At 40.5% G+C, this 27,746-nt stretch overlaps 2 protein-coding genes across 7 annotated transcripts in view; one reads left to right on the top strand and one right to left on the bottom strand.

Moving 5' to 3' along the window:
- Masp1 (MBL associated serine protease 1) overlaps positions 1-16,293 on the bottom strand; it is a 75,329-nt gene extending 59,036 nt beyond the window's left edge. The window contains exons 1-2 of one of the 4 annotated variants that reach the window (XM_020171344.2): positions 16,120-16,293; positions 10,766-10,997 (exon numbers count right to left, since the gene is read on the bottom strand). In XM_020171344.2, the coding sequence (XP_020026933.2) occupies positions 10,766-10,997; positions 16,120-16,124 (237 nt within the window). In that variant the 5' untranslated portion in view covers positions 16,125-16,293. Of the gene's footprint in view, positions 1-10,765; positions 11,009-16,119 lie in introns of those variants that run through there. The other 3 variants (XM_074073573.1, XM_020171347.2, XM_020171345.2) reach the window with 3 other exon arrangements.
- Positions 14,669-27,746, top strand: part of LOC141423271 (uncharacterized) — a 33,734-nt gene continuing 20,656 nt past the window's right edge. Inside the window, exons 1-2 of one of the 3 annotated variants that reach the window (XM_074073576.1) lie at positions 14,669-16,030; positions 19,630-19,795. In XM_074073576.1, coding sequence (XP_073929677.1) covers positions 15,760-16,030; positions 19,630-19,795 — 437 coding nt within the window. In that variant the 5' untranslated portion in view covers positions 14,669-15,759. The remainder of the gene's footprint in view (positions 16,031-19,629; positions 19,796-27,746) is intronic. The other 2 variants (XM_074073577.1, XM_074073575.1) reach the window with 2 other exon arrangements.

Below are 27,746 nucleotides of genomic sequence, written 5' to 3'. Positions count from 1 at the left end.
AATGGAAATTCAGACAGAGACAAACAGAGAGGGAGATGGCCATGCAAAGATAGAAGCAGAGTTTGGAGCCAAGGAGTATCATGGATTCCTTACAACCATCAGGAAAGCAGAAGAGGCAAAGGATTCTCTCTCTTCAAAGGGAGCAGGGCCTTGCCCCCTTGATTTCAGAGTTCTGGCTTTCAGAGCTGTATGAGAATAACTTCCTGTTGCTTTAAGACAACTTGTTTGTGGCTATTTGTTATGGTGCCCCTAAGAAATGAAAATACTCTGTCTACAGGTTTTCTCATATGTAAAATAGTGAACATAATTTTTATTTCTGTCACAGGACTCTTGTGCCTCTGACATGAGTTAATATACGTAAAACACAGAAAGATGCCTAGAATATAGTCAGCACTCAGTAAGTTGGTGAGGAAAAACAGGACCACTGAGATCCAGCCACAGGGACGATGCCCCTCCTGGGCTCCCAGCTGGGGCCTGGCAACTCCTTTTGTCTGTTTTTTAGATTTCACTCCTTCATTCCCAATCTCACGGAAGCCACCACCATTGGCAAGGGACCTAGACAGACTTCAGTCAGCCTCCTGACTTGGTAGATGCATTTTCAGGTCCCTTTGACTCTGCATTTTACAAAGCCTCCCACCAATCCTGGGATGGATGACATGTAAAGGTCATTAACCTTATTGGGAGAGAGAAGACTAGAGTAATAGTCTACATGACTAGTCCACATGAGTACAGCTTCGAGTTCAAGAATCTCTCTCTTTACTTTCCTGTGTTTCCAAGATTTTTCTAGATGTGTGCGTGTATAGAATAATAATTCTGAGGCAGCCCTGGGCCCAAGGCTCCTGCTCTCAGGTGAAGGCTCTGTACTTCCGTACTCATTCTCACTGATAGTTCATCACCTCCAGGGGCTGGGCCAGATGACCCAATCTTGCTATGTTATCAGGTGGCCTCAAGTATCAAGTAAACAGCGTGGGTAGAAGCAAATTAAAGGTACCAGACAAGAATCTGGATCTAGAATAAAATAGAGGTTCCTGATATGTTTGTTGGTATTTGTGTGCTATGTTTTAAAAGCACTTCAAAGTCATGTATTCAAAAATAACACAGCTGATAGATCTAAGACTGCAGTTAACCTTAGATAAGATGTGCTGGAGATTGATGCTCCAGTCTTGGCTGAAGTCATCTGACTATAAAAAGTAAATATAAAAATGGTGATAATAATAATTATACCTCCTCTCTTTCCAGTTGATGGGGCATTTTAATCTTCTCTATTTTATTCGCTCCTAATGCATATACTTCAGACATTATCATTTGAGCCACACAACCTAAGATAGGTGGCAGATCTGAGATAAAATTCAGATGTCCTGATTTTGAGCAAAGGTTCAGTAATTAAAATCAGACAACTACATAGCTGGAAAAGACATCCAAGTCCCTCAGTTGTATACCTTTTCTTCCTTAGGTGGAGATAACTGAGACTTTTTCAAAGTAACACAGTCAGTTAATGATAGAGCCAAGACCAGGGTCCAGGTGTACTGCTCTTCCCTGGACACTGTTCTTATTTCTTGTTTGTTAATTATAGTAAAAGTCTCCCCCAAAGAGCTGTGTGATCCTGTAAGATGGTATTATGTACATACAAAGGCTATGCACCATAAAGAATGAGGGGCCTGAGAAAGTGCTCACAGGTCCTGAGAGAATCCCACTGGTGCCAGGAAGGATGGCCCATTCTGAGGGAGGGCTTAGGACAGAAAAGGGCAACATAAGCAAGGAGGGAAGAAAGAGCTGGCAGGGGAAAGGCCCAGCCCAGAGCCTGGAAAGTGGCATCCTGCAGGTGGGAAACAGGCAGTGCCCACCATCTCAGCTGGAGCAGGATGGGGGTGGGGCAGGAAGAGCCTGGGAATTACAGCTGGGGAGGAGGGCCAGGGAAGATTTGCTCTCTTTCCCCTGTGAATGGTTTAGACTCCTCCATCCCACCCCTTTTGGGACTTTGGGGCCACTCATTCACATGCAAATCCCTTCAGCAACTCCGAGAAGGCTGGGCCCCAAACAGTTCAGTTCAGGAAAATAGCTTGAGGACAGGAAAAAACAAAGAGTTTCTGTGTTCTTCTATGGCATAGACTGCCTGGTTCAAGGTATGTCACAGTCAGGACTGGGAGGAAGGCAGTGATTGGCCAGTGCTGAGCAATGAAGGGACCTGAAGGCTATGGCTTCCAGCAGACTTTCCAGCACTGTGTGAGCTGGGGTGCTCATTCACCACTGCCCACTCCACCTTAAATTTACATCCTCAAATCTTTGCACAGAAATCTTTGGATGGCACTGGAGTGGAGATCAAAGGACCCTAGGTCAGTGCTGTGTTGGAGCTAGGGGTAGGGAGGGGAAGGAGACATGCTCCCAAGAGCCAAATATCAACTTTTCAGGGATTTTACTACCCTGTTGTTAAACACAGCCATTGTTAAAGATTAAGTTCCATAAACTTACAATTAAATAAATTATATTAGAAATAAATAAATTACATGAAAGCATCATTTCCTAATTACTTTAGCATTTTCTATTACCTCTGTTCTTGAAGTTATTAATGTCTATTGTATCTGAATAGTGAATGATGTGTCAGGGTATATCTCGTCTCTCCCTTTCTCCCTTCCACCCCAAATCTAATTGTTAATCACTTACAAGTACACACATCACTGTCTCCAGGCCTCAGTTTTCACAAACATAAAAGGTAGACATTAATTAATGCCCTCCAAAAGGAATGAGATCAAAAGAAATATTGGGTATGAAAGCAGCATATAAGATCTGCAACTCCTGGCAACATTTTTCAGGAGACTTATTTCCCAGCCTCCCTCTCTGCTTCCTGACCAGTCTACCTGTCTCCACCTCCCATTCCTAAACCTTCAGTCCAACTGCCATCCTTGCACTTGCATTCTTCACACACCCCAGACACTTCCCAATCTAAGGGCTTTTGCAATACCCACTCCCTCTGGCTGGAATGTTTTACCCCATAAAGCACAAGCTAATTTCCTCATCTTCATGTCTTTTTGCTCAAATATTATCCCCTCAATGAAACCCAGATGGCCACCATATTTAAAGCATAGTACCCACCACAATTCAGCAGATTCCATTTTATTTCATTTCTTTGCCTACCAACTTATTACTCAGGACATAATTTACTTATGGATTGAGTTTAGTGTTTAGTGCTTAGCAACTGCTTGCCTCATTGTGATGTAAGCACCATGCTGGCAGGGCTTTCAATCTGTTCTCATTACTGCTAAACTCAAAGTTCTCGTAAATTGCAGGTACTTGATAAATTTACTTGAACAAATGAATATCTTTCCTGCCCTGCCTTTCCTTCTATAGGGAAAGTAAGTTTAAACTCTGCTCTTTACCAAGATGCTTCCAAAGGTGTCCTGTGTATGGATATGCCCCAGAGATACACACACCTTAGAGCACTCCTAACTCACATTCATCCATGCTCATTTGCATTCTCTGCCCCAGCACCGGGAGGAGCTTCCTTCTGCTTTTCATCACCCTAGAGCCTGTGCTGTTTGTGCTTCCTACATAAAATGAACATTAGTTATGTTTTCCTGAAGCTCATCTTTCAATTCCTGATTTTCTGAATTATCTAGAATTGGTGTTTGGGACCTGGTGCCTCTGGAGAAAAGAATTCCACTAGGGAATACAGTTGAAATCCATGAGAACTGTTATTCAGTTTCTCATTTCCTTCAGAGGCCAAGGCCCCCTGTCCACTCCCAGAGAATGAGCAGAGCTATTGCAGTAGCTGAGGTCAGCACAGCCTGAAAGTTGAGGGCATGTTGTAAGTAAACACAGAGCTCTGCACAGAAATTAGGAGCTGGGGTCAGAGGATTTATCTCTCAATTACATGGCAGGATGCAAACTAACCCATGTGATCTGGGGGCAGGGACAGTAGACTGGAGGTCATGTATCATCAGAACTGGAACGGCATGCAGAGAGGCCAGCTAATTCAATTCTCTCACTGAGGAAACTGAGGCCTAGAATGACTGGTGACTTGCCCAAGGTCTCAGCAGCAGACAGTGATTTCTAGGCCAGTGTCCTTTCCTTTACACACGTCGGAAGGTGTGTGCCTTGTCCTGTTTGGCCCCAGGATTGTGCTTGCGACTGTGAAAACACAGACATGGGTCTTGAACTCATGGGACTAATAGTCTAGTGGAAATGGCCTTTAGTTTACCCTTAAAACCTAAGCACCACAAACAGGTAAATCAAGCACTTTCATATCCTTAGTAGCTCAGATTCCATTTCTTATTATTTTTGTACAAATAATTTTCCTCTCGAAGTCAGTATACAAGAAAAAACTCTAACAAAATCTAGACAACACAGGGACCCTCAAGAATCCTTGAAATCCTTTTACAAATATTATTAAGTTACCTACCATACCAGGCAAAGTGTTGCCCTACAAAAAAGTCATAGCCAGAAGACATCCAGGTCTCATCCAGAATAGAATCTGCCAGAAAAGGGCCCCATGGAGAGATGGAGCCATGACGTGGAAGTAAGAAGGCTGGGGTTTAAGACCTGCCTTTCTGAAGGGATTCAGACAAATCTCTTTGTGCTTCAATTTTCTTTTCCATAAGTAACATACAATAGTCCCTGCCCTTCCTATTCCATGAGAATCAAGGAGATAATAGATTAGACGCTGTCATAAAATTTGTGATGCTACAAGGTAAAGACGGAAGAGAAATTAAAAAGATTCTTTTGTGAATGGTGCTTTCAAAGTCTATTAATTGACTAAAAACACTGAGCAACATGAACAAGGTCATATATAGCTGGTTAGTGGTAAAGTTAGAGTAGAGGAGAAAGCTGACATTATAGAGAATCTGGTGATGGCAGGCAGGCACTCTATTATTCATACCATCAGCACCATTGTCACCATAATACCACTTACTGAGATAATTACATATGTCCATGTTGGATGTATTCCTTTTAAGCATTTACTTTCCTTTGCATTCACAAAAAGCCCATGAGAAAGGAATTATGATAATCTCCATTTTACAGAGTGAGAAGAGGAACCAGAAAAAGTTGAAGCATTTGCTTGAGTGAGAGGCAGAGGTAGGACCTGACCCTGGGTTAAACTGTTTCTAAACCCTGGGCCCAAACCAATGATAATGACTGCGGTTTATGGTCCTGATTCTATCTACAACCATCATTTCATTTCTGCCCTTCCACCATCTGAGGAAGATACTGTATCCATTCTGAGCTTTAAAACAATGACAATAACAATGATGATGGAGAACCAACTAATAAAAAACAAAAGCTCCAGGTGATGAAGAAGCCTGGCCAAGGGGTTTCACTCAGGTAGTGGCAGAGACACATTTTACCTTTCTGATTCCTTAAGCTCTGTCTTAAAATGTGGAGCAGCGCTCCCAACTGCATTCCAAATTTGGTGTACTTCAACATACGCTATCCATTTTTAAATTTCCTCTTTATGCTCCTGCTCTCTGTTCCTGGGCTGTTTACCTGCACATATTTCTACCTGGGCTTCCACAACTCTCCTAGAGGACTGTGCGCTTCCTCGAAAAATATATTATGTCCACAGAACCATATCCAATCTGTTTAATACAGCTCTTTTCCTGGCCTCATCAATGACTCCAAAACTATTGGCTTTACCGTGCTTAGCTGTACTTACATAACAAACTTCCTCAAACATACCCCTGACCATGTCACCTCCAGTACCGTGCTCCCTGCCTCCAAACAGTTCATAACTTCTATTTGGAGGTTCTTGACTGAAATGCCAAAAGATGCCAGGCAGAAAGAACAAAGGAGTGAAACAAGCTGCTTTGTTATCTTTAGAGAGAAATGTACTTTGCATATTAAATACAGAGGGATAATCTCCACTTCACAAAGAATTTTTTCAACTGATTTTTCTTGAAATAAGTGTCCTTCTTGGGCACTTTTATTTTTCCTACTTTTAACAGAAGCATGGGGGGGTGGCATTTCATGTTCTTTACTGTAAGAAAGCAAGTTTTAGCATGCAAGAACTGCAAAGAATAGAGGGGACCCCATTTATAGGGCCACCTCTATCAGCTGATTGTTGGCATAAAGGAAGCTGTCAGAGTTGTCAGATTTTCTAAGGGAATTTAGAAAAGTAGACATTTGTGTGGGTTCAGAAATTTTATGTTGATGTTAATTCAATTTTTGATTTTGTTTTTGTTATTATTTTTTCAAAACATAAAGTTAGCTACTACTAGGCTACTCAACAAAATACATCTATAAAATTAATTCAACCTGATGACCACTTGTTTGTGACTTTGGGTACACATGCTTAAACCCAAATTTCTCAGTTACTCCCTAGATGATTATTCTTGGCTTTTCTCTTATATATCCCTAAAACATGGCAGCCCTGACTATCTTCTGCCTGCATCATTTCATCCTTTTCAACCTCCATGTAATGATATCTCTTCTGAGACATCCCACTTAAGGAACTGAACAGTTGAATTCCTATTTATCCTTTAAGACCTATCCCATACATCAGCTGTTTTTTGAGGCCTTTCTTGACCATGCAGAAATGACTACTCCCAAACATAGGTTATCTTATGCCCTTGTATTACTTTATCTTTAATTTACTAATTAAGCAATTACCTCATTACATATGTTAAATTTGTGAGTTCCTGAAAGACACTACTATCTCACTCATCTTTGTTGACCAGTTTTGGTATAGTGTTTTGCTTACAACAGGTTTTCAATAGATCTCTTGGACTTAATTGGATAGAAGGTGGGTGACCATTGAAAGATTTGTGAGTCCAACAGAGTAATGTTTTAAGAAGGTCCCTCTGGATATATGAAGAGGGTAGACTAATGAGGAGAAACTGATATCGGGTAGGAAATGATGGAAGAAATGTTGCATATATCAGGGATGTAGGGTTAATAAGAGAACAGTGGCATTGCATCATATGAACACAACAGTTGCCAAATGAACTTTTACAGACAATGAGAGAATAAAAAATAATGCAGGTGATTAATGTCTCCTTTTTCAATGAACAGATGCCATGAAGTGAACTTCAAAATGGGAGTTGCGAATCTGCTTTTCTCTTGAGGTTTCTGATTTCTAAGTGATTATATTTCTTTCCATAACCGTTGCCCCAGTGATTCCTTCCTAAGTCAACACCTTCATCAGGTGCTCAAATAAAGGAAGTATAATTTGTTCCATTTCTGGAAAAATGATGTCTTTTCTGGCCATATTAAAAATAATTACTATATTTAAGAGATTTTGTTTTGTATTTTTTGAGATCAGGCCACACAGGCTGACTTTGAACTCGTGATCTTCCTGCTTCAGCCTCCCAAGTGCTGGGATTGCAGGCCTGTGCCACTGTGCCTGGCTTTAAGAGATTTTAAAGAGTTTTACTACAGGCAATATTTGCCTTACATTACAACTTAAAATGTAAGCTTTCACAAGATAGGACTCCACTACAGTTTAATTAACTTAAAAGAAGAAAAGATGAAGAGTCTTGAGATGTAAATTCTGGTCCAAGCATGATATTTACCAATGAATTGACCTTCCCTGGTCTTTTGACATGATGGTGGAAGTAGACCTTTATTTCTAAGGTCTTAAAACATTAGGGTTAGGTGTATCTTATAGACCATCGAGTTCAACTCCCTATATTTGTCAGAAGAAACCAAGATCCCTCTATAAGTAATCACTCGTGTAAGGTTTGTTAGTATATAACAACCAGAGCTTAGGGTCCCAACTCCCCAACAGCATCTGTGCTCTGTCCTTGGCCTGTAGCTCCGTCCAGTCAGTATTCATATGCCTCATCTGTGCACTGTGGGAATCCACAATTGCAGCCACATTCCAAAGGAACAGATGCTGCTGGGCAGATGTACACGTGCCTTGAAGACCAAGGGAAGTCAGGCTGGAGAGGAATTCTCATAAATGTGAGCATCCAGATCACAGTCTGGGGGTCCTGCTCTTTTTCCAGTTACTGATGCATAGTGTCAGCAGTTTCCTCCTAGTAGCCTGATGGGCCTGGATGAGAAGGGCAGTTTTGTAGGCTTGCATGGGGGTGGAAAGGGTTCATGCGAGCTGGGAGATCCTATCAAAGAACTCCTTGGTTGCCAAGAAATTTACTCACAGAGTAAAATTTCCTCAAAGCAGGGATGCTATCCTGCCAAAGCGAGGCCTCAGCAGACTGTAACTCTAATTGGAGTGCTTACCACCTCAGAACTTTGAGAATTGGCTATTATATACATACTACTACCATTGTCTGCAATGAAGTTTTGGTGGGGTCATCTGGGAAATTATGGAAAGGAGGATTTGGATTAGAATTCTGGAATTTAAGGTACTTTAGGGGATTATCTCATCCACCTTCTTATTGAACAGATGAAAAAAACAAAATACTGGAGAGTGATGTTTTCTTACCCTGGAGTCACATGGCATGCTTTTGCTTTTATTTAGATGGAAAGAAAAGAGCTTCTCTCTTACTCAAAGTAATGAAAAGCACATATTCTGGGGACTGAGATTGGGAAGGCAACTAAAAAAAAGTGAACAGGATTCAACTCTGTGTGTCAAGTTCTGGGTTTGAGAGTTCAGAGGTAGCATGCTCGTCCTCTTCTTGAACTCTGACCTTGAGTCTCTTCTTCCATTCAGTGGAAACTTGAACAGAGTAACACAATTCAAGTCATCATGCATCAAGGTGCTGCAGCATGACTAAGGAGGATGAGCAGGTAGAGTGACCTTCAGGTCACCTTACCTGTGCAGTGGCATTTCGGTTTTCTATATTGGGCCTACTTGAAAGGTTGTTAGAACAATGGGTTCACTTGGGAGAAATTACTTTAAAAAAAAATTGAATAATCCCATGAACTTGAACTAGATGAGTCTCCAGAGGGCCTGCATCTTGATATTCTGTGAGTTTATGACTTTTGAAGGGAAACTCTGCTGGGCATGTGTACACAAGGGCAAAGGGCCCTGTCTCCATGTGAGTGCCAAGTGATAAGGATGCAACAACCTGCAAGGGGAGGCCTGCTCACGTTCCATGGCTATACAGGGTGGCTAGTGCTAAGGCTAGGCAGGAATTCTAGAAGAGAGGCAACTAACAAGCTTCCTCCCTCAAATGAATCCCCTTTTCCAAAGAAATCACAAAAATGTGTCTGATTCAGAGATGCAATAGGGCATTTCAGGTAGGCAGCTCAGTCTGTGAGTTGCCTCAAGTAGACTGTTTTTGCAATGCCCAGAGCTCATGTTTTCTAGGCTCATTTCTCTGCAGTGAACCAGATCTTTTGTATTCTAATAGTCCCACAGTCTAGCAAGGGAATTTGAAGAAGGGAAGCACCCCAATCGGTAGTGGCTCTGAGACACTGACAACATCTGGAGACAGTTTTGGTTGTCACAGTAAGAAGACAACTGCCACTGATATATAAGGAGAAGCTTAGGGATGCTGCTGAAAATGCCTTAGTGCTGAAGATGGCTTTCCTCAGAAAGAACTATGTGGCTCAAATGGTCAATAGTGCTGATTGACGACTGTGACACAGAGCATCATGGACCACTTCATGTGAACCCAACAGATTCAATGGCAACACCCTACACATAAAATGAGCTGAAGCAAGGAAGGGGTCAACAGCCCATCTTAGCAGGCCTTCCCCCACTCCTGTGACCCTATAAGCTCCTGTAGTATCCTGGTGAGCTGTTTGGTGTGGCTAAAAGAGCATGGGATTCAAAGCCACAAGATGGGCTTGGGACATTGATCTTCTGCCTACCATATGTACAACCTGGGTGAGTTATTTAACCTCCCTGAATTGGTTTCTTTGTTGTGAAATGGGATAGTAATGCTGTCTCATTGTATTATTGTAAGGTTTGAATGAGATTGTAGTGTAAAATCACCTAGTAAACTCACTACGTTGCTGTTGATCAAATTTTCCAGTTAATACAAGGTTAACGTTCGTGGAATTACTAGCTGTGGGAAAATAAGACTACAATAATGCTAAAAATACACAAAGCTGACTCTAATGTTAGTTGATTTGAACCTTTTCCAGGAAGCCACAGAGAGCTTAGTAAGTAGGTTCTTTGGTTTCCATATCTTTTGAAGTAGATACAGTTAATAGATTTGATCTCTCAAAATATTTTGATTCTTCTCAATCCCACCTTAAAATGGGAACTTCTCATGTACAGCAATTCCAGGGAATATTGTTTGTATGTTAGGATACTCTGCTGCACTCCCCAAATAAGTTTCTTATACACCCTTCTAATACTGACTTTCCTTCCTGTCTATGCCCTTTGCTGATAAATGCAAACACCATAGCAGACCATTCCACGATCTTCAGAATCTCACCTTAACCCTCCCATCCAAGCTCACCTCCTACTGTTGACTACTCCATAGCTTACCCTTCCCAAACATTTAATCATTATTTGGGAAATTTTGGCAATGATTTCTAATACCTCAGCTTTGGATATAATTATGGCCTTGTTTCTGTATGACTACTGCTTAATCTAGGGTCTCTGCTCTTTTCTGATTGGGACCTTGTTGCAGAGCAGAGGTTAGTGGAACTATTACAGTCTTGGAGAACAAAAAAGAAAAAAATGTGTTTGGCCAAGTCATATTCCACCAGTCGTTGGTCTTTTCTACTTCACCTTGAACAGAGCATACTGCCCTCTGGCTTTTATTCATCGCACTGTCACCTGTGTGTCCTCCCTCTCTAGATGCAACCCTGCAAGGAGGGTAAGGACAGTGTCTAATCCATCTAGACTTCTTTAGCCTCCAGCAGAGAGCCTGGCCCAGTCAGGGAACATTGGCGGGGGAGGGGGGTGTCTCACCTTCACGTAGTCGTATTCACAAAGGTAGGAGGATTCCAAGTTGAAGTGCATGAAGTAAAGCTTGATCCGAAACCCTTCTGGGACAGTGATATTCCAAGTCACCTCTGAGTCACTTGGATAGGAGTCTGGATAGCCAGGTGACTGAATCTGGCCAAACATATCATTTAGTTCCACAGTGTGGGCTGAAGACTTCAACAGGGAAAGGCACAGGGCATAGTAGAAAAGGAGCCACCTGAAAGACATGAATGTGGTCCTACTTACATGCACAGACACAGGTCCCCAACATTGTACTAAATTAGTAGTTAGGAGACGAAGTTCTTAGCATATCCCTGCTGCAATTACTTTCCCGCTCTGCTTACTCAGTCTGTAATAAGGGAGGAAACAGCTAGATGGCTTTCTTTTCTCTCTCAGTTTTGCACTTTGGAATATTTGATAAGAGTGTTAAACTTTTTCAGAAAGTAATCACATTTGGGACTCTGACACATATTCTTTTACTACTAAAAATGTAGCATTCATAATTAGGTAAAAGTTGGTATCATTTCTTCAGTAAAACTTCATTTATGCATAAATTCCTTATGCATTTTTCTAAGACATAAGTAAAAATAACATGGTAATATTAGGATGAGACTTATACTCAGCAATGAAATCTGTAGACCTTTAACAAATTTAACATTGAAAGAAGTATTTCTACCTCAAAATTTGTTGGGGCACACAACATCTTGAATAAAGATAGCATGAGCAAAATGACTCTTCTTCCTTTTTGTAAGTGTTCTAAGACAAAGGTCAAAATCCTATTATTCTTTTCTGCAGGAATGAGAGGTAATGGAATGTTCAAAGAATTGCAAAATGGGTCAAGGAAAGCTCAATAAAACTTATGGAACACACCAAAGGTTGATGATGCAATAATGAGGCACAATAACCAATGCTGGCCAAAGTCAGTACACACCACTTTCCCTGTAAGACCCAGGGACCTTGAACTCAAACATCCCAAACTCAGTTCATCAACTTCTTTCCTAATAAGTTCCTCTATCATTTCTGATTTATCAGTTTTGATGCCTGAAATTTTACCATTCCTCTTTCCTTTTGTACAACGTGTAGTAGTCACCAAGTCCTACTCATTCTGCTTCCTGTGTTTTGGAAATCCACCTCTTCTCCTCTCCAGACAATTACTTAACTTAAGCCCTCTTACCTGGACTATCGCTATAACATCCCAACTAATCTACCGCCCCCATTTCCCACTTCATACCATACCACAATCTTCTGCCAAAGTTGTCTTTCTAAAACACAGATGTGACCATTCTGCTCCACTGTGCGGCACAGAGTAGCTGTCATGCTGCAATGCTTTAGGCATAGCCTAAAGTTACAGGTACCTGAGTTCAATTCCTTGTTCTTTCAACTGGCTGTGAAAACTTGAGCAACTAGCTTCTTTGAGCAACAGTCTCCTTATATATAAAATGGGGATTATAATTCTTAATTTACAGGGATTGTATGAGCATTAGAGATAATATATTTAAAGGAATTAGTATAGAGTCTGATATATAATAGATGATGAATGGATGCACAAAAGAAGAAAGTGGGGCCAGAGTCTTAGACAGCCTAAAAAGTCAATGCTGGAAAACTATACCAGGATGGTGGGTCTAACAGTTATATCTTTACTAATTAGGAAGTTGTTTTCCTGCCAATATCTCCTCCCATGTTTTCAGATGCATATATGTATGTGTATATATATACATATATATGAATTTTTGCATATATAAATACAGCAGAATACATGACTAAATTATCTATTTCATGTAATATTTTTGAAAAAGGTAAATAGGCAAGTATAAAAAGATCTAGAAGGATATACATCAAGGCACTAACAGCAGTTGTCTGTGGGATGGTAATATGAACGTACATTTAAGTTTTGTGTGTATAAAATGTTCACACTGGTCTAGAAGGACCATGGATAATTTTTAACTAAAAAGAAAATAAACTTATTTAAATTTTCCCCAATGGGCCTACAATAACAATATGTGGGATGTTATTAAGAAAACAAAACGCTTTAATCCAATAGTCAATGTCAGTATTTTCCTAAAACAGTCTGTGACGGAAGGGCTTTAAAGGCAGAGAGAAGGAAGGCATGGGTCCAAGTTATCTAGTAAATTATAGGAAAGCTGAGTGCAGAAACTCTAAATTATAGGGCTCAAGTACCCCCATTTCCAAGTGAGGAGATGAACTGATATTACCTCGGCTGGGAGATCAGGTGCAGCCAGATTCAACTCCAGGCCTTGACTTTATTTATCCTACCTATTTTAAGGATGTCAGGGAAGGTCTCTGTTTCCTCATCTTAAAATAACGACTTCCCCCAGGGCTACTGCCCCCAGGAGCATTGGAAAGTGTTTTTGTTAAGTGTCCAGCCATAGACAAACATTAGTTATGATGACTCCGTCATGCTGCTTCCCGAAAAACAGGAGTCAAGCATGAGCTTTGGTTCCCAAACAGGACTTCCCTGCAATAGCGGCAACCGGATTATGTAAGGCTGAAAGGTCGACTTTCCTCATGTCTGCTTTTTTCAGATCACATGAAGGAGACAGAGCCTCTTCAGGCCAGTTCTGTCAAGGGCTGGCAGCTGACTGGCCCGTCTAGCCCAGGGGCCCAGTGCCATGTGTGGTAGGCAACTGGTCAGCGTGGGAGGAAGGCCTGTGAAGCATTCTGTTCTCCTCTGCATCTTGAGACAGTTTCAAGCATATGAAGCAAATATCTCCATTCACGTAATGGGTTTGAGCATATGCTTGCCTGCTTGCCTTAGGGGCTATGAATTAAAGAATGTCAGTGGCAGCTTTCACTCCTCATCACTCTCTCTGAATGTTTTGCCTTTTTGTACTCCAGGCACAGGCTGTACAATTCCTGACACTTGTTATCTATCCTCCAGTTAATCAAAAAGTTGAGCTACTTTTGCTTGAAATGTCAAAAGTAATATAGGGAACTGGGATGTCATAGGCCCCTAGGATCAGTGTATCAGGGATGCAAAAGAAAGCCCACTGAATCTACGACCGTGGAATACATAGCACTTTCTAACCTCTCCATTCACTTTCCTCATTTCAACATACACAACGCCAAGACTCCATTTTTGAGTCTGCGTTGGAAGGGTGTGTACAGCTCCTGTACATGCCACACTCATTTGACAGATGATGAAAAGGATACCTCAAGAGATGTCCCATCATGCCCAATACCATATGGCGAGTTAACTTCAACAGAAGAAAGGAATATCAAAAGCGCACAGAAGAAGTTGGGTCTGTGCCCATATCATGCCCAGGCATCTGGCCAAAGCAATTAATCCTGTGAAAAATAATTCAAAAACCCATGGCTTTGTGTGGAAATTTAAAAATACTAATGCCTGAGCCCCTCCTCAGAAGATTCTGGTTTAATTGGTCTAGGGCGAATCGTGGGCATCAGCATTTTCTACAGCTCCACAGACCATTCTAATTTGCGTTGAGATTGAGAATTAACTGGAATATAGTTGAAAAAATGCTGACCTTGGAGCCCACAGACCCAAGTTTGAGGCTGAGCCTTTTCAAGATCATCAGTATTGCTCTGGGTAAGACTCCCAATTGCTTTTATCCTCATCTATTCATCAACCACTACTTCACTCCAAATTTGAAGACTCCATGAGACAATGGCCATGAAAGTGCTTTGCAAACTCTGAAGTGCTGTATGCAGGTGAGGCCAGATCCTTTAGAGACTTTCCTAGTAGTTGCTTTGCTATTCAGCATTTGAATGCAACTCAACCAATATTTATTGAATTCCTAGCAGGAAACAGACATTAAGGAGGTGTTCCAAAGACAGTAAGAGATTGACTTCAAAGGACAGAACAGAACAAAGGAGGAGATACTATCTTTTGGACATGATAATCAGGGAAAAGGAAGTGATAGTCAAGCCTACTTGAACAATCAGGTCTTGTAGGCAGAAAGTGTGTGGGAGGGTTGCTCCAAGTTGGGGGACAACCATATGCAAAGATCCAGGACTGTTACTGCACTTTGGTATGGCTGGGGCATTGAATGGTAGGGTGAGATTCAGTTCCCAGACAGGTAAGACATATTAGCATTCTATGTAAATGAGCATAAATGCCTTTTTTTTTTTCCCAGAAGAAAGAAAAATGAAGTTTGATGGCACATTTAAAATGACAGTGAAGCCAGGTATGGTATTGTACAACTCTGATCCCAGCACTCAGGTGCTGAGACCCTGTCCCAAAAAACAAATAAGTAACAACAACAAAGACAAGGAATTTAAAAGAACAGAATGATTGAATTAACTTTTCAGGGATTTGGATATCCCTTTGAATAGCAGGTAATTGGAGTCCAAAGTTATACACAGCTGGAAGCCCCTTACTGCCCCCAAATTCAGCAAAGTTGCTAGGTGACTTTGCAGACGAGAAACAAATAGAAGCACTCCCAATGTAAAGGGAAATTAATGAGAAAAGAGGTGTTAACACACTTAACACATCTGCAGTGTTTTCACCTTTGTGTGTTTCTAGCACCATTAACACTAGTTATAAAAATAATTAAAGTGGTGGGGTTTTCAGAAATGCAGGAAAAAAAACATGTAAGGAAAGTCTGGTTAAGAAGGCATCAAGGAAGATGAGGAAAAAGAAAGGGTGAAGAGCTTCACGCCAATTAGAATTTTAAGTCCTAGTTTTCAGAATTTCAAATGCTCCTTGAAAATTGTGGTATCCCTTTAAGAGCCATTTGGTGCAATTCCTAGCCTGATTCATGTCACCAGCTGCCTCTGATTTCAGTGAGAAATGTAGAATTTATAGGGAACTGTAAAATGGGGACAGGTTTTTAGTTTTCTAAATTGAGGTTGAACGAGCAAAGTTCTGAAGGTTTAAGAAACCACAAAGCTGGGCTGTGGGAGCTGATTTCTTTTCCGGTCAGAACAAATAAACACACAAACCATATCTAACTCTCTAAGTGTTGGGAGTGAGAAATCAGAGCTCATTGTTAAGGAGGAAAATGAAAAATCAGCCTTGTGGGCAAGAGGAGGAGGGTCACATTGGCCAGGAGGCAGTACCCTGCGCTGGCAGAGCGAGAAACAAGCTTCAACAGCGCCGGCCCGCCCGCACGCCGGCCAGCAGCCTTGGAGCAGGATTTGCACAAACTCTCCCGTTTCAAGTTGCTTGTCTCCGCGGTCTCAGGGAAGACGCCCTGAGTCTCCACAGCTCTGCCCAAGGGTCCATGAGAACCGACACCCCGCCCCCGCGCCAGCCACCCACAGGACATGCAGGTGAGTATGCCCAGAAACAAGGTCAGACCCTCTAGCTTGACACCTGGTCCCCCGGAGGGCATACTGTCCTCTCCTGCCCTGGCACTCACCTCATTTTCCTGCCTTGCCTTCTCCTGGCTGCCTGGCTTTGGTCCTCTCTGCCAGACTTGTCTGTTAGCTCCCCGGTGTGGTGTCAGCGATGCCTTATCTTTGTTCTGAGGTCCCTGTGTGTCTCTGGAATTGGCTGGCATTCTCCATTCAGGTCACGCCTTCCCCTGCCTGCAACAGATCCCCCTCTCCCCCTCTCCGCCTCTCTCTCTCTCTCTCTCTCTCTCTCTCTCTCTCTCTCTCTCTCTCTCTCTCTCTCTCTCTTCTCTCTCTCTCTCTCTCTTTCTCTCTCTCTCCCTCCACTAACTGCTCTTCCACATGTTCAGAGGGGACCTGACAGAACAGAATCTTTAGAAGATCTACTCTGCTCTTTAGTTCCCTCCTTAGGGACACAGCCCTTCAGAGGAAACTAAGATGCTCAGATAGGTGTGTGTGTGTGTGTGTGTGTGTGTGTGTGTGTGTGTGTGTGTGTGTGTGTGTGTGTGTGTGTGTGTGTGTGTCAGAGGAAACTAAGATGCTCAGATAGGTGTGTGTGTGTGTGTGTGTGTGTGTGTGTGTGTGTGTGTGTGTGTAAAGTTTAATTTGCTTGATGGCTATAACCTTTTGCTCTCCTTTAGGACACCAGCAAAAGAACACCACTTAAACAAAAACAATCAAGAAGGCAGTTCTAGTGTCTATGCTAGGAGGAACAAAAGATGCAAAGCCTCAGTCTGTCTGTGGGCAACCGCAGGTTTTCCTGTGAGCAGAACTGCTGGCTGGGACTGTGAGGGAGCGTGGAGTTCTGCAGTTGGCAGGTTGTTCTTCCCTACTTAAAAGCAAGGCTTGTGGCACTGTTTATCCCAACTCAGAGTGTGCAGAGGTCCAATCCAGCCTAGAAAGGGCCCGTCACATCAAGAAGCCAGGTACCCTCTATGTCTAAAAAGACTTGAGCTTGTATGTATGTCAGTGTCATAGTTTGAGAAGAAAATTAACACTGGATTTAAGCTGAGCTGATAGTAAGATCTCTCCCTGATGACAACGAACACTGAATAGGGAGAGACATGTCTGGGTGTAGAAATAGGTTTTACTGAGCATCTTTTCTGTGTTAGACACTGCTAGACACAAATGTCATCTAAATTGCTTTCACAAACTTTTGAGGGTCCCACTATTAGACTCCTTTTACAAATGAAGAAATTGAGGTTTGGAGAGATTATATAACTTGTCAAGATTATCTAGCTATTTACTTATTACTCCCTACTGCTACTACCACTTACAGCCAGTTACTTAAGACAGGTAAGTGACGTAAGCACTTGACATTAATTCTCTTCAATTATCTTTTCAGCTTTTGTAAGTGGGTAGTAACATTATCTCCATTTTCCAGATGAGGAAACTTCCCAGAGAGGTTAAGCAATTTAACCTCTTAAATCCAGGTTGGCATAGCAATTGAGGAAGAATTGGCACTGCTTCCTACTAACATGTCATAATGCACATGAAATTTCAAACACAGGTACCACAGGAAAACTCAATTTGAAGCATTTTGGAAAAAGCTTGAGACTCAGTCAAACTTTAGCTATAATCTTTCTTTTCTACTATTTTGCATAATACTTAACATCTCTCATCCTTTTTCCTCGTTTGTAATTGGAGATTGGTGTGGGACTTAAGTGAGATTATACTTGTGGAAGTGCTTTAGAGTTGTTCATAGGGTTACCTGACACTTGAACCAAGGTGGCAAAAGCACACACTCTCCACCCTTAGGTAGCACTCTCCTGGCACATTTTGGGGAGCAGTGGCTTCACTGTCACTGTAATTCTTTTCCCATGTTTCTTTCCAAGTTCCCCATTATAGCATGTCTGAATTTCAGCCTTGCTGAGAGCATTATTATTAGGAGGCTGTGTGGTCAATAAGGCAGGTGCAAGAATATGAAATGAAAAGATGTGTTTGAACTCAGGCAGTGTTTCAGCAAAATTTTGCTTCCTGTTTCAGGCAGGATAAGAGGAAAAGCCTTTAAAATTCCCATTAGGAAGACTCTTGGGCTCCTCAGACATCAAATAACTCTCACAAAACAACATTTTAATGATTTAAGAGTAAATGAATCAGAAACACATGGACTACATTTCTCTTGGAATACACAAGGGTTTTGAAACCAAAGGAGAAAGAACTTGGCAAAATGCACTCAGCACTGTGCACAAAGCCCTGCCCAGTGAAGACAGCCATGATTCCAGAGGCTGCTAAGCTAGCCCTCCCCAGATTTAGGATACACACTGGGAAATGCCTTTTATTCTGGTTCTGGATGCAAGGAGAAGAGCTTGGGAAAGAATGCCATCAACTTCACCTTGGAAAGTGTCACAGAGCAATTAGGCCTCCTAGAATAATTTCCTAGCCATGTTTTTTCAAGGCTGCCAACATTCAATGAGAGGCATTTGAAATATGTTTTAAGCCAAAGTTCTGCCAATACACAGCAGATATGTGTGCTTCCCTGGGAGTCAGCCAAAGCTCAGAGGAATCTGCGTGAAAACAGTGACTGCTGTGGCTTCCTGAAGGATCTGGGGGTGACTTAGGACAGTTTCCCATTGGATTGGAATGCATTTGCTCAATCTCTGCATGTTACCTTGTGTGTGACCTCAGGCAAGTCACTGATTTCTTGGGGAAGCATCAGTTTATTCAACTATAAAATCAGGGGTCTGGGCTCCTTTGAGCTCATGGAGCATATAAATGTGGGTGTGAAAATTATGGAGAGAGATATAGTGAAGGTAAGTAGGTGGATTGCATTTCTAGACCTCTAAAGGGAGTCAAGGAGGCGAGAGGAGCTATTTCTGTGGTCATAATAGTGTCATTACTCAGAATTCAATCATAGATATGCAGAAAAATAATGAGAGGATTCGATTTCTTTCTAAATGTTTGACAAAAGTGGTTTAACATGCATAAAGGGAACTAGTAGTTCTTCATTTAGAATCATAAAAGTGTGAAAGGACACAAGTGTGCTCCCTGTCCTTGGGTTATAGTCAGGGAAAGGTACCACAAAGCTAGGTACTAGGGAGGTAAATACACAGCCTTTCCACTACTAGAACATTTTGGTTTACATGTTCTACCAAAGTATTTATTTTATAACTCTGAGTGAGAGTTTCTGGAACTCCATGAATGTGTCAGAAAATGTAAAGAATTTGGTCAATTTTTTTTCAAAGCCTGAAATCCAGGCTTCCTATCAAATATCTAAGAAACTGATAAGGAGCTCCAAAGATCATAGCTTAGAATTAAACATGGATTGTTTGGCATATTGATGAACAGTATGCGGGAAGCTGCAACTTCTGAGCTTACCAGATTTTCAGGATGTGGGAATGTTTTTAAAATGTGATTGTGCTTTATCCCAGGAGATTCAAATCAATGAATCTAGGTACGTGTAATGCCATTTTTGGTACATATGAGATACTGGCACATGCTCTGATTGATGGCACCTTAGACTTGGTGAGATATACTTGGATATGCTGGATACTTCCAAATATTTCATTGTGGGTAATAGTCACGTCTTTTTACAGATGAAGATACTGGTGTTCAGAGATTAAGTGTGCCTGTAAGCGGGCTGTCGATATCTAAACCACGTGAAGACACAGGAAGAAAATGGGCATCTGCAGACCAAGGAGACAGCCTTCAAAGAAACCTAATTTTCCAACCCTTTGTCTTGGATTTCCAGTCCCCAGAATTGTGCGAGTACAAATTTATGTTGTTTAAGCATCCCCAGTCTGTGGTATTTTGTTATGGCTGCCTGAGCAAAGTGACATACCATCCCCACCTCCCTTACCTTCACTCACACAAGTCCTATTATATCAATTATAGGTCTATCTACTCATATGGTCTCCCCTCTCCCAGAGGTTCCTAGATAGTAAGCCAAATGGCCAAGTAGACCCAACCCCAGGGCAGGAGAAAGGAGGTCATAGGAAGCAGGCAGTCAGCTGAAGGTCCACTGTGGGGAGGCAAGAATCTGATGAGGGAGAAGCCAGGGTTCTGACTTCTCTAACCCCCCCACTACCATTCTTGAACACTACTTTTCCACCTCCCTCCAGGCTCCTCTGCTCTTCTACCACTCATGCTATTATTCCTCTATGTCACTGTCACCTCCTTTGTTCCTATTATAAGAACCCAGGTACATGGCACCATTGCTTACCACTCCTTCCCATTCCTCCTGACATCTGGGCAACCTGGGCTCATTCCCTCACTCTGTTTGTCTGCGTCTTTGAGGAAATATTGGTTGCAATTTTCAAAGAGTTGGAAAAAAAGAATGAATTCTCAGACTGAAAGAATCTACCAGTCCCCAAGTGGGACATGTAGTATAAAAGTTATACCTGTACTCCTTGTACTGACACTTCAGCATATCAGGAAAAAAATCCTAAAAATTATCAGAAGCAAAAAATTACCTAGAAAAGAATGAAAGTCAGAATAAGATCAGGTTTCTTCTGATCTACAGTCACATGGGGTTATCCATAGCACCACTGACCCACATAACGTTAGATTTCTTACCCACATCCAGAAATAAGAGGAAAATAGAGGGTACCTTAATGTGAGAAATGGAAAAAAAAAAAAACCTTTAAACTTAAACTTATAATTGTATAGAGGCCAAAGGACTCTGTGGGAATAAGGGTGTATTCAGACTCTCAAAAGTTTACAATTTTTAGCCCCTTTTGGAAAGAATTACTGGAGGATGCTCCCTAAGAGGGAGAAAAACTGTTAGAGATGGTTAGTCTTGGCAATCTGTGAAGAAATGGATGCATTCATACGAATACACATGGGAGCATATGGTGACAGTGCTACCCGAAGGGCAGCCTCGGGTATTAGTAAAATAAAAATGCCATATCATAATAATCAGCAACTTTACTTTAAGATATCTATCTTGGAAATGCTCTCACATGTTACATGCATTTTCCCTGCAGCATTATTTGTCAAGGAGAAAACTGAGTCTCAGTAGAGTGGCTAATTTTAATATGGCATAACCATACTGTGAAGTATTAAGCAATAGTTAAAAGTAATGATAAAAATCTTCAGGCATCAACATTAATTTAGCTCCAAGTCTTTTTGGTGTATGAAAAATGCAGATTGAATAATGATACATGATACATACATTAGGATAACATTTATTTAATAAAGAAATCAATAGCCATATCAAACAATACATATTTTGTGTACCTCATAGATATTTCACATGTATGATATACACACATATCACAGAAGTGTGGAAAGAGACACAGCAAACATAACCAACATAAATGTGTGGAGGATGAGATCAAAGTGACATTGTTCATTTTTAAAGTATAAGCAGATTTATTTTATTTAATTTGACAAATATTTATTGTGATTTATTATTCTGTATTTTATTCATTTTTTTTAAATTTTGAGACAGGGTCTTGATATGTAGCCTAGGCTGCCCTTGAACTTGACATGCTGCTGCCTCACTCTCCCAAGGGCTGGGATTACAGCCATGTGCCACAATACTCTGCTTATTGTGACTTACTCTTATTTATAATACTGCAAAGTCTTTAATGCCAGGCTTTGTAGGCCACATCCAGAAGTTTGGCTATATTCTTAGTACCACAGGCAATCACTGATGTGTGTTAAGTACAATGAGGGGCAATGCCATGGACAATTCTAAAAGGTCCCTTGGCATTGTGGGGAGGATGGATCTGGAGAGTAGAAGGTAAGGAGGCTGTAGCCATACCTAGGATGTGTGCCCCCTTATTCCTTGGGCACAGTGGGTACTGAGCTTGGGGTCCATGAAAATGTTTTAATTTCTTCTAAAATCAGAACAAAAGTTAATAGTGAATCAAGCTTGGATTATAAACCATGACACTAAACCATGCTTTCTAATATATATATATGTATGTATATGTATATATATACGTATATATATGTATATGTATATATGTATATATACATATATATATATACGTATATATATGTATACGTATATATGTTATATATGAGGTGACCCATAATCCTGGATGGGAAAGAGAATGTTTTGATGGGTCAGAGTAGTGACAGCAGACACAGATCCAAGTGAGCAAAGGCAAAGGCAAAATGTATTTTGTAAGAAGAAAGCCTGAACCTGGCTATGAGTTGAAGGTGAGGAAGAAGAAGAGGGAGGCATCAAAGACAAATCCCAGAACTCTGGCTTGTGACGGCATTGGTCACATTTTCTGTGTTGGGAAGAGCGGGGAGGTAGGTAGGAGTCAAAGCAAAGAGAGCCTTGCATGCCAGGTTGAAGTTGAAAATTTACCAGGCAGGCCAGTGATTCTCAACTCAGGCTGGACATTGGAGCCATGTGGGGAAATGTTAATAATGCTAATTTCAGCCACCACTTTCATTCCAACTGATCCAGAGTCTTGAAAGTGCACTGGAGTTAGCAACAGGAAAAAAATAAACAAAAGGTTTCTAAACAGAATGACAGGACTAGATAATATTTTTAAAAATTCACTGTTTGTTAGCAGAAGAGATGGGAATGAGGCAGTTAAGAAACAGGAGGATAAGTTCAAGGTGCTAACAATACCGACTGTACTGAGGCCTTCCGATTCTCATACTGCTCCCAGACTCAGGAAAAGTGTGATGAAACTAAAGTCATTTGGAACAGAGCTGGAAGGACCTCCAGGCTAGACCAGCCAGAGTGCATCTTGGCTGCCGGCCAGGAGCAAGGGACACACATGAGCTTGGTGGCCCTCAGTGTTTTCTGGCCAAACCACAGGGCAAATTTAAACACTTTCAGTTGTCACAACACAGCAAGTCTGAATGACAATGACTTTAAAAAACAGTATTTTAAAAATAAAAATACTTCTTCACAAAAAAAGCATCTCAGTTTCCTAAGCTAGCTGTTTTTCAGACAATTTTTCCACGATTAAGCATTTTATATTATTTTGTTAAGTTAATTATTTAATTGTTGTATATTTGTGGTATACAACATATTTTGAAATAGCTATAAATTGTGGAATATCTACCTAAAGCAAATTAATGTATTTATGCATTACCTTATGTACTTTTTTGTGGTGAGAATATTTAAAATCCACTCTTGCAGAGATTCTCAAGAATAGATTATTAACTATAGTCACCAGGTTGTAGAGGTGACTAAATAAATCTCTTATTCCTCTTATCTAACTAAAATTTTACATCCTTTGCCCAACATCTCCTATCCCCCATCTCCTAGTAACTAACATCTACTCTGTTTCTATGAGTTCAGCGTTTTTGGACTCCACATACAAGTGAGATCATGCAGAATTATCTTTCTGTTCCTGGCTTTGTTCACATAACATACTCTTTAGGCTTGTCTATGTTGTCACAATTGGTAGGATTTCATTTAATTGATCTCTCTCTCTCTCTCTCTCTCTCTCTCTTTCTGTCTCTCAATATTGGGATTTGAAGTTAGAGCCTCATGCTTGGTAGGCAGGAACTCTACCACTTGAGCCATACCTCTAGCCCTTTTTGCTTTAATTAGTTTTTTCTCATAGGATCTAGCACTTTTTGTCCCGAGCTGGTCAAAGACCATGATCCTCCTTCCTACACCTCCTGCGTAGCTGGGATGGCAAGCATTTACCATGATGCCCAAGCTGTTGGGTGAGCTCGGATCTCCCTAACTTTTTGACTGGGCTGGTCTCAAACTGTAATCCTCTTGGTCTCTGCCTCCCAAGAAACTGGGATTAGAGGTGTGCACCATCAATGCCAGGCCCTCCTGCTTTATTAAAGCTGAAGAGTCCATTGTAGGTCACACACATGCACACACACACACACACACACACAATCACACTTCATCCATTCATCTGTCAGTGGACACTCAGGTTGTTTCTATGCCTTGGGTTTTGTGAGTGAGTCTTTAATGAATATGGGAGTATAGATAGCTCTTTGAGATGCTGATTTCATTACCTGAATATTCATAAAAGGCATATTGACTGGATCCCATGGTAGTTCTCCCTTTGATAATTTGAGGAATCCTTATACTCTTTTCCATAAAGGTTGTACTACTTTACTTGCCCACCATGGTGTGCAAAGGCTCCCTTTTCTCCACACTTTCACAAGACTAGTATCTCTTGCTTTTTAATAGCTATCTTAAAAATTGCGAGATGATGGTAATTTTGATTTTCATTTTCCTGACAAGTAATATTGAGTGTTTTTCATATATATATTGGCCATTTGTATGTTCTCTCTGGAAAATGGTGATTTGGGTCCTCTACTTTTTAATTGGATGGTTTATTTGCTTGGTTTTGCTGTAGAGTTGTATGTTGTATTAGTTCTTTATATATTATCTCCTTATCAGATAAAAGTTTTACAAATATTTCCTCCCATTCTTAAGGCTGTTTCTTCACTGTATTTTTTTTTTTACTGTGTAAAAGTATTTTAGTTTGATGTAAACTTTGTATATTTATTTGTTTAAATTTATATTTTTTGCTTGTGTTTTTGGTATGATATCTAAAAAGTCATTGCCACCACCAGTGCTAGGGAGCTTTCCTCCTATCTTTTCTTCTAAGAGTTTTATAGTTTCTTTAATTTACTTCAAATTAATTTTTGTATATGATGCAAAATAACGACACTTTATTGTTAAATTTTTAATTTAATTTTTGATTTGTCATACTTATGAAGGGATTTCATTGTGATAATTCCATACATGTGTACAGCATATCTTGAACAAGTTCACCCCCCTCATCATATTCCCACCTCCCCTCTGCTGTTCCCTCTCTTTCAAACAGTGTTTGGTGGATTTCATTATATTGTCCTCATATGTATATATGTAGCTTATTTCCATCTTCTTCAACTTCAGTATCCTTTTCTTTCTGGCTCCCCCTCACACTGATCCCCCACTGACTGTACCCAGATGCCTTCATGTTCTATTATTATTATCATCATCATCATCATTTTAGGTCTAGGTTCCACAAATGAGTGATATTTGGCCTTTTTAGCTTGGCTTATCTCACCCAGCATGACGATGTCCAGTTTTATCTATTCTCCTACAAATGACATAATTTCATTTTTCTTTATGACTGTGTAATGTTCCATTATTTATCTATCTACAAAATTTTCTTTATCTGTTCATCAGTTATCAGGCAACTCAGCTGATTCCACATTCTGGCTATTATGAAGAAAACTACAGCAGACATGTGTATGCAGGTCTCACTCATATGTTGATTTATACTACTTCAGATACATGCCTGAGAGTGGTGTGGTGGGGTCATAAGGTTGATCTATTTTTAATTTTTTTAAAGAAATCTCCATCCATACTGATTTCCAAAGTGGTTGCACCAGTTTACATTCCCACTAACAGCATATGAAGGTTCCTTTTCCAGCATCTTCACCAGCATTTGTTGCTGCTTATTTTTTTGATGACAGACAATCTTACTGGGGTGAGGTAGAATCTTAGTGCAGTTTTGATTTTCATTTCCTTTATGGCTAAGGATACTGAACGTTGCTTCATGTATTTATTAGCCATTGTGTTTCTTCTGAGAACTGTCTATTCAGTTCATTTGCCCATTTATTAATTGGATTACTTGTTCTTCTAATGTTTTATTTTTTGGGCTTTTTATATATGTTGGATATTAATCCCTTATCTGTTGAATAGCTGGAAAAGATTTTCTCCCGTTTTCTTGTCTCTTGATTCTGGCAAACTGTTTCTTTTGATGTGCAGAAACTTTTGAATTTGATATGGTCATTTGTCAATTCTTGCTCTTATTTCCTGGGCAATTGGAATCCTATTTAGGAAACAATTTCCTATACCTATATCTTTCAGTTTTCTCTATTTTTCCTATAGTAGTTTCAGTGTTTCAGGTCTTACATTAAGATATTTGATCCCTTTAGAGTTGATTTTTGTACAGGGTGAGAGATAGGGGTGAGGTATATTGTCAGTCTTTTTTATATAGATAGCCAGTTTTCCCAGCATTATTTGTTGAAGAGGCTGTCTTTTCTCTAGTGTATGTCTTCTGCTCCTTATGTATGTTAAACCATCCTTGCAGTCCTAGAATGAAACCAACTTAATCATGGTATATGAACTTTTCAATGTGTTGTTGAATTATGTTTGCAGGTATTTTATGGAGAATTTTTGCATCTATGTTTATTCAAGAGATTGACTTATAACTAACTCCCTTTTCTTTTTTTCTGTGTCCTTGTTCAGTTTTGGAATGAGTGTAATACTGGCTTCATAGAATGAGTTTGAGAGTGTTTCTTTCCTTTCTATTTCCTGGAAATCATTGAGGAGTGTTGATACTATTTCTTCTCTAAAAGTCTGGTAGAATATGGCAGTGAATCTGTCAGGTTCTGGGCTTTTCTTTGTTGGGGAACTCTTTATTACTGCTTTAATCTCATTGCTTATCATAGTTCTAATTAGTGGTTTATATCTTCTTGGTTCAGTTTTGTAGGTCAAATGCAGCTAGAAAATCTTCCATTTCTTCTAGATTTTTCAGTTTGTCTGAATCTTGGTTTTCAAAATACTTCGTCATGATTCTCTGGATTTCTTTGGTATTTACTGTAATGTGCCTTTTTTCATCTATAATTTTACTAATCTGGGTCCTTTCCCTACTCCTTTTAGTCAGATTGGTTAAGGGTTTATCAATCTTACTTATTTTTTCAAAGAACCAACTTTATGTTGCATTGACTGTATAGTTTTTTGGTCTCTATTGGGTATTTAATGTTTTAACTATAATATTCTATGGAGAAGTTCTATTTTGGTCATGTGTGTTTGGAGTCCTAGAGGCATTCTATACCTGGATAGGCATTTCTCTCGCAAGATTTGGGAATCTTGCCTTGAACTTGTACCTCTTCTTCAAGGCTCATGATTTTTGGCTTTGGTCTTTTAATGGAGTCACAGAGTTCCTGCATCTTCTTTTTTGTTTTTGAAATTGAGTTTAGGCAATGGAATTGCTCCCATTGGGTAGGGTAGGTCTGCCAATCTCTGGGCCTTTTGCCATTTCCTGAGCTGCTGCCAGGAGTCTTCAACTCTGCCTTATCAAAATCTCTCCCTCTATATGTCTGCCTCTAATGGCAATCTACCCCCTGGACACTGTGGATAGGAGTCATAGAACTCACTGAGTTCTGATTTTTCAAATCCCCAGGGTTTTCAGTCTCAAGGCTTGCCTACATGCTGTTTCTATGTAACTTCTGCAACCTGAGCACTCTGCTAGTGAAGGTTAGGTGTTTTGTTTTGACAGTGTTCTTAAGGAATGGAGTGCCTTTGCTTTCCTGAGCTCCCTTTAACTTCTCAACCCACCCCAAGTCAAAACCTCCCTCCACAAGCCTCTCGTGGCTATCCCCTTTCATATATTGTGGCCAGGTATCTTAGGATGCCCTGAGCTACAGTTGCTCCTTGTTTGCAAGACCCTCAAGTACCTAAGGCTTAATCAGGAGGCCTCTTGAGATGGCGCTTTGCCCCCACTCTCTGAGTATGGGGAATGAAAGGTTGTCTTTTCTGATGCTGGTCTGTTGAGAATAATTTTAGGTATGGGTTTGTCATATGTGGCCTTTATTATATTGCAGTACATTACTTCTGTACTTAATTTGTTGAGTGCCTTCTGTCATGAAAAAAATGCTAAATTGTGTCAGTTATTTCTCATCTAGTGAGGTGATAGTATGGTTTTTGCCCTTCATTTTATTACTTTGTTAAATTTATTGGTTTACATATGTTGAACCATTCTAGCAT

This window comes from Castor canadensis, chromosome 5 (genome assembly GCF_047511655.1).
Source record: "Castor canadensis chromosome 5, mCasCan1.hap1v2, whole genome shotgun sequence".
NCBI lineage: Eukaryota > Metazoa > Chordata > Mammalia > Rodentia > Castoridae > Castor > Castor canadensis.
The sequence above is the reverse complement of the archived record's forward strand: the minus strand, read 5'-3'. Positions and strand labels throughout refer to the sequence as shown.